General features: G+C 40.9%; 1 protein-coding gene across 7 annotated transcripts in view; it reads right to left on the reverse strand.

Annotated features, from left to right (window-relative positions):
• The window catches only part of LOC149073001 (RIMS-binding protein 2-like), a 240,323-nt gene that overhangs the window by 153,825 nt on the left and 74,459 nt on the right, over positions 1 to 12,039 (reverse strand). For all 7 annotated transcript variants that reach the window (XM_089246380.1, XM_089246386.1, XM_089246383.1 and 4 more), the window contains 5 exons: positions 10,086 to 10,161; positions 8,408 to 8,533; positions 8,202 to 8,306; positions 5,326 to 5,516; positions 2,552 to 2,633 (listed from right to left, as the gene is read on the reverse strand). In XM_089246380.1, the coding sequence (XP_089102506.1) occupies positions 2,552 to 2,633; positions 5,326 to 5,516; positions 8,202 to 8,306; positions 8,408 to 8,533; positions 10,086 to 10,161 (580 nt within the window). The remainder of the gene's footprint in view (positions 1 to 2,551; positions 2,634 to 5,325; positions 5,517 to 8,201; positions 8,307 to 8,407; positions 8,534 to 10,085; positions 10,162 to 12,039) is intronic.

Raw genomic sequence — 12,039 nt, forward strand, 5'->3', positions numbered from 1 at the left:
ATTGTATGTACTCGTCAAAAGGACGATTTGTGGTATTGCCCAATAGCTGAATATGCACCTGCTGCCCTACGCCGCGTCAAGCCGCTCGAAAACCTGTTTTTTAGGTGCGACTCAGGATTTCGACTGATTTTTCCGTCAAAAATCGGTTTTGTGCGGTTTGGAGCGGTGTAGCACTGTTTGTGGGAACCGGCTTTATACAAACATCGTACAGGAATGATTCCCACGCGTGTGAAACATTGTGAAAAAATGACAGTACGCTATCTCTCTAGGACTTTGAGTGAATCGGGGTTGTCGGGAGGGGGCACTCGCTGGCGATTCTCTAGTGGGCACCCCCGGTTCTCCCCAGCATGGCCCAACCCACACGGGTAAAGGACTAATATTCCGGAAGGGACAGAGCCCGGGCCTTGTCTGGTCTGACAAAGGAACTAATTTTGTCCCAGCACCTGGGCTGGCTACAGTTGAAGTAGACAGACTGTTGCTGAAAAGAGAGAAATAGACCAGCACCTGACAAGATGGACTCACCCGAGCCAACCAGCCGGAGTGAGGTGGCCCAGCGCCGGGGCTGGTCACAAGACATGACGAACGAATCTGACTAGCAAGAAAGACGTGCATTTTTGAATGTGTCATAAATTTTTAGTTAAAATTGTTCAGATGCGCTGTCGCCCATGTAATTGAAATTTGGTTACAAATAAAGCGACCTGGGGACTTTCGGGGCTGGGTCCGGGGGGATGGGTAAGGCCAGGGGCATCGCCTCAACAAGATTGTTATTTTGTGAATTAAAGATGGCTAGTAAGACTTCAGTCAAGAGACTAGTGGGGGGCCTGGACTGAGGTTAGCCAGTATTTTTCAATAACCCAGTTTTGAGTTGGGGAGCACGAGTTGTACTTAACCTCTCGTGCTGGGTGGGATTGCTGTCTCGATCTTCAGAATCAACTGCATGCCCTTAGGGGTGGGTCAGATAAGCTAATGCCTTACCGTCAGTGAAATTTTTGCTGGCAACGTTTAACAGATATACTTAATGGTACTTGAATCCGACATCCACAATTGGAGCAGTGGTTAGATGCACGATTTCCTCTCAAATCCATCCGAGATTTTTTTCTCTCCCTTCCATCTTCGCTATCATTCATTGATTCACTAAAAATGCTTTCATTTTTCGTTAATGAACTTCAAAATTCAGTTTCACACCAAAGGCTCTGCCCCTCGTGACGTTTTGCTATCTGTCTTGCTCGTAGTAACCAATCACCGGCGTGCTAATGCCCCTTGTATTTCTAAGAATGTAGGGACTGTAATTACGCATCCCGGAAGAGGTAGAGCCCGGGCCTTGTCTGGTGTGACAGTACGCTATCGCTACACTAGCGCAAATATGAAATCCAGAGCCTTTATGCTTCAGTTCTGGACACAGGGCCGTCTTAAGAGTATCATGGGCCCCCGGGCCAATTGATTTTTCTGAGGCCCTACCAAACAACTTCTCGAAAATTTCAACCAGATCTCATTTTTGTGAGGCCCCTTTTCGCTTGAGGCCCCCGGGCTGTGCCTGGGTGGGCCCATGCCTTAAGACGGCACTGTCTGGACAGCGCTGGATCTTGTCATTTAACTGCCTTATGTAAGAGTATTTCTACAGCCCACTTTTTTTTCCAAAAACCCCACTACAATATGCGCATTTAAACTTCCCCCTCCTAGGAGTCTAGTTTAGACGCCCTGGGGGATTGACTTACTTTTTTTCCATACGTCTATGGAAAACGAATTTGGAGGTCACGCTAAAAGACTTGTTTTGGAGCTCCGGGTCAAAAACGCTATCCTAGGGAATTCCTGCATGCAGGGCCATCTTAACATATGCCACTTTCGGGTTCTAATACATCATATAAGATTTTGAATTCATCTGGCTGAAGAATCAATTCACTGACTGGATCAATTCAAAACCACTTTTAGAATTAATTCATCCTGGCTGGCGCTTCAAGCCTGGTAGGGAGGGGGGGGGGTTTCCTACAGAATATCTTTGCAAGAGAAGTTCATAGGGCTGTTAAGACAGTGGGCCCACAGATGGGAGAGGCAGACAAGGGCTTCTATCCCGGAGGCTTAGGAATATAGCTCGAATTTCTTAAACTATAAACTTTGTTAAAAATCGATATAAGAAACCAGTTCTCTCTCTCTATATATATACAAAGACTCTGCAGCCTAGGGCTTCGAGGTCTGCAGAGGGCTTTAAAAATCTCACTGTTATTTTTTGAGGAAATTTCTCAAAGATCTGCGAATGACTTTAGATAAGTATTAGGTTCATAAATTACCATATATCATAAATTATATTCAAAACAAAAGAAAACGACAATCTTTCATTGACAAAGGACAGCTGAAGTTAGACATATAATGGGCCCCCCCCCATTACCCTCAATAGCTCTATGAAATCCCGGCCCTGCATGTGTGCCCATGAATTGTAATGAAATCCATTTTCACACGGCCCCTAAAATTTTGTGGAATTTCGACTGAACCAAGAAGCTTTATGCAATCACATGCAGAAAGATGTTGTGTCGGAATAAATTCATGTGCAACTCACCTTTTCCAACAACTATGGTACATGCAGCATCTTTAGAATGATACCCCGAACTTGAAACAGAACGAATGCTAATTCGATGAGGCTGAAAATGAAAAAAAATTCGAATCATTTGATACTAGCAAAGTACCTCGCGATTATAATAATGTAAATATTGTATAAGCATTGAAATTAAAAAAACATTAAAAAAAATTGTGTGACCCCCCATCTCTACTTGGTAAATTTGTTTTCTCGTAAACTTAGTCTCAAGAAAATTAAAAAACAAAGGTGATTTGGTTCCACGTACTAAAGCTCCATAAGCCCTCTCCTTATTGAACCAATGGCCCTTTCTGCAGTACTTTAGCCAGCAGGTTTGGTACTTTACCTTAAAATTGCTCGGGATGGTTAAGATTAAGGCTACCAGAGCAAACCGTCAATCGCGATCAACCATCGTCACGCCTCTTTAGATCGATCGCGGGACCATTATTACTGCGATTTTTCCCTCTGAATACCCTTTGCTAAAAATTACATCATGAATTTATAATTATTTATAATTTTATTAGCATAATATGAATCATTAGCATATGAAATATATGACATCCATATTTTTATGGGCATCTTTTTCTCAACCACCTCGTTGGGCATTTTGCCTGTTGTGGCCTTGTATTTGTATTTGTATCAGCCGTTAAACGGCCCTGCACGCGAGCGAAGCACCCCCCCCCCAAGTCTCTTAGGAGAAGGCGGTATGCCCTCATTCTGGATCTACAAACGAAATACTTTTTTTAAATGAGAGTTAGCCTTTCGAAATTCTAAAACCACAGAAAACTAACCTCAGCCAACCTCTAGTTTACTCACAGTTACTACTATAAACCACACCTGCAACTCGTAGATATCCCTCTTAGAAACTTCCAACGAATTGATGTATGTGTAGTGTGAAGTTTGTTTCTGAGGACAGGCTATGCATTTTGAGAAGTGCTGTCATCTGTTTTCCAAGTTCAGAAGCTAACAACTCGGCAAGTTATTTTGCCTGTTGTATTATATGTGAATTTTAAATGTTGTAGGCCTGATTATGTGTGTGCTCTCTGTGGAGAATCTTTTTAACCCTTTAAGCGGTTTTTAAAATTTTCCTGATTTGCATTATAATTGCCACAGTAGAAACCACTAAACCTTCTAGAAATTGTCCCCTATTTTCAAGAAGAAAATGTGTTTTTGATTGGGCGTGAGGTGATACCCAACAGCCAAAATAACAATAATAAAAACAAGGAGGAGGAAATAACTATTGTTTTCTGTTATTTGCTGTACACAATAATCCTATACTACCACGAAGGGAAAAGAAAAATATAGTGAATCAAGTTAGATGAGATAACTCGGGATTGTGTTAGATGAGATAACTCGGGATTGTGTTAGATGAGATAACTCGGGATTGTGTTAGATGAGATAACTCGGGTCGGCTGAAGTTGGTTTTCTGTGGTTCCTAACTTCGAGGCGCGAATGCGAGCCGATCTCTCCGTTAAAATGTCTCGCCACAGAGAACAACAGGCCAACAACAATACAATTATTCACATTACACTTCACTCATACTTAAAAAAATTGATGGCAGATGGGAGCACTACACACAACAAGCATGACTCAGAAACAAACTTCGTCATGTTCACTACACATACACACACATTGCAACATGTACCGATCCGTTAGAAATTCCGCAGAGGTATATGGACGAGGTGCATGTGTGGTTCAGTAGTAGTAGTAGCCTCTTCCATACCACCCGTGGTACCTTCCACCATCTCATGACGTTTGACTGAGGCGGAGTTAAGCTCACAGCGGCCTTTATTAACCCCGAAACATCGGCAGAGTCGTCTAGAGTGGTGTCGTAGCCGATCATCATGGCTGCCAGCAGACTGGTATCACATAGTGTTCAGCGATGAATCCCACTTCAGTCTTGGAGCAGATGACCATCGGATTCGTGTGTGAAAGGGCCAAGGCCAGCGGTCCCAATCAGCCTTTGTTTTACAGAGGCATACAACCATTACCCCTGGTGTGATGGTGTGGGGCGCTATCTCTTACGATAGCAGGTCACCTCCAGTCATCCTGCGTACAACTTTAACAGTTCAACGATGCGTTGACGGCGTCCTGCGGCTTGTCGCTTTACTCTTCATGGCACGTCATCTTGGGGCAACTTTCCAACCACATAATGCGAGGCTCCATACGGCTCGCATATCTCTGGACTGCCTCAGTGCTGTTGATACTCTTCCTTGGCCAGTAAGGCCACCGGACCTTTCGTCAATCATACATGTATGGGACATGGTAGACTGCCAGATTCGTTTACCCAAAAATGTGCAAATCTGCAGCAACAATTGATGAATGCCTGGAGAATGTATCGCAAGATGAGATTAAGGAATCTTTATCGTTCTTAGATCGCCGCCAGGGATGGGGGTTACCAGTTACTAATTTACTAATTTGAACATTCAATTGCTAGCCATTGATGGGTCCTACGGCTTCGAAATTTTAATCATTTCATTATCTGTGTATGAGCTTTAAAACATGTTTAATTTCAATAAAAATAGTAACTTTCTTCATGGCACTTCGTTTTTTTTCTTTTTGTAGAAGAGTGTATTCGCTCGAGTTCCCTTATACCGTAGTTGTTTTCCCAGTTACGCTGATAGATGGCTGAAAAAGTAAATGTAAATAATATGATTTTTCTGACTTCTGTCTCATGTTCTGACAATCGTCTAACTTTTCATTAACCCTATATAAGTAACTCGCTTTCAAAAACAACAATTATTGACGTTTGTACTTACTCTTGTTGAATCTACGCTTTCTATCAGAGCCCGAGTTCTTTCATTGGACTTGACAGTTACTCGCGGCACTCCATCGACATACACGTGATAAGCTTCTATCATGCCGAGAGGTACATCTGGTGGCACCCATCCAATGAGAATACTTTTGTTGAGTTGCCTCTCTAGTATGAGCCTTTGTGGTGGAGGAACACCTTCAAATTCAAAGTCTTAAATTACACTCGATTTTACAGATGAATTCGATAACAAAAAAGGTACATAAAAAATTGTGCACCAGCAACCGAATTTGGCACTTAAGGGTGCACACCAATGTGCCTTGATATCGACTAGAGACTGCCCGAGTCTCTGCGATAATACAGTCAATGATCGTTATAACGACCCCTATCGTCCCGTCGAAAACAGACGTTGTATCGGAAGGTCGTTATATATATCGTGAGGAAAAACATATAAGAGCTAGTCGCTATATGAAAACACAGTATTTTGGATTTATTGCTCATCATTAGCGAAGGCATATTTATGGGGGGGGGGCCCTAAGTGAGTTATAGCACAGGATGGCAAGTCCAGAGGGGTGGAAAATTTTTGTAATTAGTGGTCAAGAACATAATTAGAACCAGAGAAGGGTGGCAAAATTCGAATAGCACGCAGGTAGCAAAGCCATAAACCGCTTCTGATCATCAGACGAAGAGCATCAATATGGTAACACTGATACATGAAGTACTGTACAAAGTATGGACAACTGGATATAGTACGGAGATGAACTTCTGAAAGAACTTTTATAGGCCTCTGCGTGAATCGAAATACTATTCCCTCGCATTCCAGCCGAGTGCGATAGACCACTAAGCGACAGAAGCACTGATATTTATTTTTCTTAGAGCAGAGGTTCTCAAACTTTTATCCGCTGTGCCCCTTACCCCCTTACCCTAATCAACGCTTATCCGCGGCTCCCCAGAGCAAGTTAACAAATAATCTCTTCGAAAAACCTTTGTCAGGCCGCCACTCCACGGAGCAGCGGTGCACAGTTTGAGAACCACTGCCTTAGAGCATATATGTACGCTGAACGGGACTGCGGAACGAAAGCCTCCTAATAACTAATGGCGTCTACTCACTAGTTTGATGCTCAAATTATCACCTAGAATGAGATGTTTGATTTGATTACTGATTGTACGAAATCAGGCATAAGCATCGAGCATTCTTGGGGTGCTTTAACAGCACCTCCTAGAGATAGAAGGCCTTCGCACACTGCTTGTGACGTCAGTAAGTAGTCCATTTTCCCTCAGAATATTCAAGGGAAAAAATTCCCTGCTCGTGCCAGCATCATCGTCATGAGGAAAAGAAATGATCGGGCTCAGAATTGGTGATTTCTACTACCCACATCCAATCACTATGTGGTATTTCTGAACCAATCAGGAAGATTCTACGCCAAAATAAGAAGAAATGAAATAGGATGCTGTGTCTCAAAATGTGGCAAACTTGGTAGGTAGTCTGAATGATGTTTATGGGAACCCGTGCGGAGGCCATCTATCTCGAGGAGGTGCTGGCTTTAACGTCAACCGTGATGGTGATGAGCAACAGGTTGAAGATGCGTGGCAGAGAATAAAACTAATAATAATCATTGACGGTGACGTTCTGATCACCGCCAATCATTTCAAACAACATTTACGTATCGAGTTTTATGTGATGCAACTCAAATTTTCGTGCATACATTTCTTCATTACAACGTATGTTTCATAATTAACAAGCTCGAGTAAATAGTGGGGGCATGTTTTAGACAGCTAATCGTTTAAGCAATTCGCATAGGTCAATTTTGTAAGCATATGTGAAATAATTTGGAATTTTTGTGCAATGAAAGGTATATACAACATTTGAATGTATTTTTTTCATCGCAAAATACAGAATGCTTCTAAATTTGGAAAGTATAAGTTTTTTTTTTCACTCTGAACATAAAACAACAATGCTATACACACGTGGTTCAACATAAAAAAGCAATAAGCTGGACTAATTTGCATACGTATGTTTTAGCCAACCATCCCGTATGGGCAACTGCGAAATAATTTAAAAAGGCAAATATGTAATGCGATGAAACGATACTGTAACATGCAGTAATAAAACATAATAAATGTCAGTAAAGTAATTCTAAAAGTAACAAGCTAATTAATAACAACTAATTTTGCGACTGCATGTTTTAGACAGCCAATTCGTTCAAGAAAATTGTGTAGGTCAATTATATAATACAATGTGGAATTTTATTTTGTTAGCCTCAGGAGACACTGGGCAACAACTTTCTAACTGGGTTTTTGAGCACACGGGGACTGTATAAAAAGTTTTTTTTTAAATTTCAATAACTATACACCCCCTCGCAATATGTATGACGTATCTGAGTTCTACACGTTATTTGGATACTTTTTCTAACTGGAAGTATGCCTGTAAGACCAACGATTCACCATCAAAATGTGGCAAGGGGAATCATGAAATCATTCTGCATACATGTATGTGTATGTGGGGCGTTTGATCTGGCCTGATTGGTCAGCTATGTGTATACATATAAATGCTTTAAGTATGTTTTAATTTAATGTAAGAATGTGGAATATACTTTTCGTAAAAACCCTCGGGACACAAAATTTCTGCTCACGAGATGTGTATCCACCCCAGGTACTCCCTGAGGTAGGATGTAATTTTTTTTTTCTCTTTGAGAAAATAAATGTTCCATCCGGGGAACCCCCGTATAGTGAATCGCATTCGGCGGCCTGTGTAAGTACCGTATCTCATAACAGAGTATGTTATTAATGTTTAGATTTTATAAAATATTAGGAAATGGGTAATAAGTTAATAATTTTTACAGAATGTCATGAGTATCTTAAAATATCGTATTAAGACGGTACCTCTCGAAAAGTTTTCATTTCCTCTCGTATTTTCTGGGGCTTTGTCTTCATCTAGTTCCTCTACGTCATCTAAGTCAACATAATCATTCATCCTATGAAAATCCTCTGGAAAATAAAGTGAGAAGTTAGGAAAATTTACATAACACTTATTTTCAAGAAACAGATAACCTCTAAATGGTAAATGGCCGATACTGATATCAATTTACCAGGCAATAGGTAGTCTTCCGAACCAACAATTTCCATATCTTGTGCGTAACTGAAGCTAACACTGCTGTCGTCAGAATCCCTATTACCGTACAGTACGGTGGCATGAAAATCAAAAAGCTCTTCGCCTTAAAACGAAAAAAAAAAAAAAATAAATAAAACAATTATAACCGTATATCATCCATTTTAAAGCCAATTTCAATTTTTTTTTAAATTTTCATGTCTATGACAGAGATGATTACACTAAAAATTCGGTGTTTGGACTTATTAAGGCAACTAGAGCGCCATCTTTCTTCTTCGAGTGGAAGTAGTTCCTTATCTGGGAAGAACCCTTACAAAGACTGAACCAGTTTCCAATTCAAGGAACTTCGGGATATCTCTTGGTACACTAGGCAGTTGTCTTATACTACCCAAGTCAATAACAATAAATACGCTTTATCGAATGTCCATTGAATTCATGCGACGACTGCTACGTCACAATTTATTTATTAAGAGAAGTGTCACTCAGAAAATGCGAATTTGCCGATCATTTCAACATTGATGGTACTCATCTAAAAATTTGTAAATATTTGTGGTTGTATTTCATGTTCATTCTTATTCAGTGACTACTTCACGGGTAGACCAAGTGGGCATGTCAAACAGAGGCCCTCAAATTTGCTGAAAACGTTCATTCTCATTCTGAATTTTTATTTTTTCTTTAATTTAAATTTTTGTGTGAGCATATTTTGATGTATTAGATATTTTCAGTAAATTTTCGTAATTCGAATGTTCGTAGAACTTTTTATAGGCCGACTTGTTTCACCCAGAATATATATGATCGTGGATCAATGGGTTCCCCAGCTCCCGAACTCGTTGATAGGGCCTTGTTCCCATTCAGTCCCGAACTTAAACAGACCGAAAGGTGCATCCTCACCAAGCCAGAAAAGTGCGTCTTAGGCCTGCATCACTCCAAAAATTTGATAAAAGATCTTTTACAAACTTGAAAAAAAACCCAATAAACCTATTGCTCGAATGTAACAGATACACTTATTGGTTGCATTTTTCAAGTTCCGCAAAGAACTTGAATGAAACTTTTATAGTGTAATCCCGACATTACGCTTTACTAAACAAATATGCAAATATTGTACAGAGCCGTTAAATCCTTTTTTCCTACTGGGCCGGATTTTCCCATCTGTAGAACGCTACAGAAATGAAGGTTCATTTAACCTGCGCCTTCATTCTTCGTTTTTAGAGAGGTCACGATTCCGAGAAAAAGAGCCGGCACATAGTGATTTTAATTATCAGCATCAGTATAAAGGAAAATACCTTCACCTTGCCATGTCATCACCATCACGCGTCGGTTTTCTATCTGACCAACCACGTGCTTCTACTCTAGCGAGTGGTCTGCGCTATATCAGACCTTTTTCCACTGAAGAAGGAACTATATTAGTTTTGAAGCGGTTTTAATTTTTTATTTTGAATCATTTCCTTTGGATTATACATCAATGTTTTTCGATAAGCACATATCACAGAGGGTACCAAGGCCGTCTTGAGCTATGCTATAGTTATTCGCGAGAAGGATGTATCAGATCCCACGAACCATCTTTTTTAAAATCACTGATCTCAATTTTACATTGCTTAAATTCATTAAACTTTAATTTTCTTGCTATAAATGTGTTTAAGCAATAATTAATTAATTACCTGTTAGTTTCTCGACGAAATTGGAAGGTACAAGTCCTTTTCTACCATCAAGGAGCTCACCGTTGTAAAACCCGTCCTAAAACATAATAATTATTCAAATTCTGCTCGTTAACAGTGTGATATCACCAGGGCGGAACTTGGGCTGGGAAGCAAAATATTATGGACCGTAACACAAGAATAAAATACGTTAAATACACTGCTGCTCAAAAGTTAAGCAAAATGTTCATAAAAACAAATGTTTTTATTCTTTTTTATGCATTTACACAGGTCATAGGATAAAACAAAAGACATCCTAAGACGGAATTGCAAAGAAAATAAGAAATCAAAAACAGCCATAGAAAAATCACAATCACATATTGAGCCACAAAAAGCTCAATGGAGGAGGTCGGCGAATATGGAACCTGACCACCTTTGCTAGATAGATACACAGGCTCCACAACGTCGATCTGTACCAGTAATAAAGTTATTGATGGTAGTTTGGGTATCAGGGTCCATTCACATAAAAGATATATTCGTGGCTCATCGAGGCCTCCCAGCACCTCCTAGAGATAGAAGGCCTCCGCAGTCTGCTTGGACGTCAGTAAGTAGCCCATTTCCCCTCAGAATATTCAGGGGACAAAATTACCTGCTCGTGCCAGCATCATCGTCATGAGGAAAAGAAATGATCGGGCTCAGAATTGGTGATTTCTATGACCCACATCCAATCACTATGCGCTATTTGGGAGCCAATAAGGAAGATTCTACACCAAAATAAGAAGAAATGAAATAGGATGCTGTGTCTCAAAATGTGGCAAACTTGCTAGGTAGTCTGAATGACGTTTATGGCAAACAGTGTAGAGGCCTTCTATCTCTAGGAGATGCTGAGCTTCTACGGGGGTCATGGAAAGCAGTTAAACGCTTTCCAAAGATATCCAATACATACTCTATTGAGTTCAAGTCAGAAGAAATGGGTAGCCGTTTCATATGAGTAAGTATTTCAGACTAAACGTAACGCTTGACAACACGGACTGTGTCAACCGTTGCATTACCGTCCATAAACATGATATTAGGTCCCGTGACAGAAAGAAACGGTGAGAACATATGATGTAAGAATGTCATCTCGATAGTGCACTACCGTCTTTGAACCTCTAGTGAAGACATGAAGTTCGGTGGAGTCAATAGCAATTTCTGTCCAGACCATAAAACTACCATCACTGTAGGCGTGCCATTTGTGAATGCCACGGGTCTGATATAAATTTCCAGGCGTTTTCTACATTCGTATCCACTAGCAATTGCTGTGTAGACCAAATCAAGAATGATTCGTATAAAGCACATTTCGTAATGTTGTGGGGTCCAAAGCGAGTAATCTCGAGACCAGTTCAACCTACCCCTATGGGTGTAAGGACGTTAATGAGACGCCAACCACTGGTTGTCACTCATACAGGTGACCCTCATGCAGCCGTCAAGAAACTGTTTAGCATGATACCACTCTTCCTGTCGACACTTCACGTCCCGAACCAGGTCGACAAGTTGTGTGTGTGATCTGCGACGTTGTCCTATATGATCATTGTCAATAGCTGTGACACTTCGACGGCCTCTCGCGAGTATTCGAGACCCTATCCTTTCACGCTGATAGTGATTCATTATTAGCTAATGATGTAGCGGTTGACTTTAGGGATCACATAATTTTAGACGGCTGCTATTACTGCTTTACCGCACTCCAACTTAGGTCATATCGTCATACAGCAATTTACTATCGATCAAGTTGGGTCGGAAAGGAAGACGCAATCTATTGTTGGTCTCCTCAGGCTTAGCGGGGAAAGAGCTCGTTTTCTATGCCCTTCCCCAAAATGAGTCCGTGGACCTGATGGCAGCCTTCAGGATAGTAGACGAGTATCTTAAAACTGCGCCACTCGGTATTTCAGACTGTTTGTGCTTGCTCCAAGACGTCCTATCGCTGCTGCCCATCACAAAT

The sequence above is a fragment of the Pholcus phalangioides genome, unplaced genomic scaffold (assembly GCF_987345545.1).
Source record: "Pholcus phalangioides strain wild (caught in Gottingen) unplaced genomic scaffold, Ppha-v1.0 ptg000017l_1, whole genome shotgun sequence".
In the NCBI taxonomy this organism is placed as follows: domain Eukaryota; kingdom Metazoa; phylum Arthropoda; class Arachnida; order Araneae; family Pholcidae; genus Pholcus; species Pholcus phalangioides.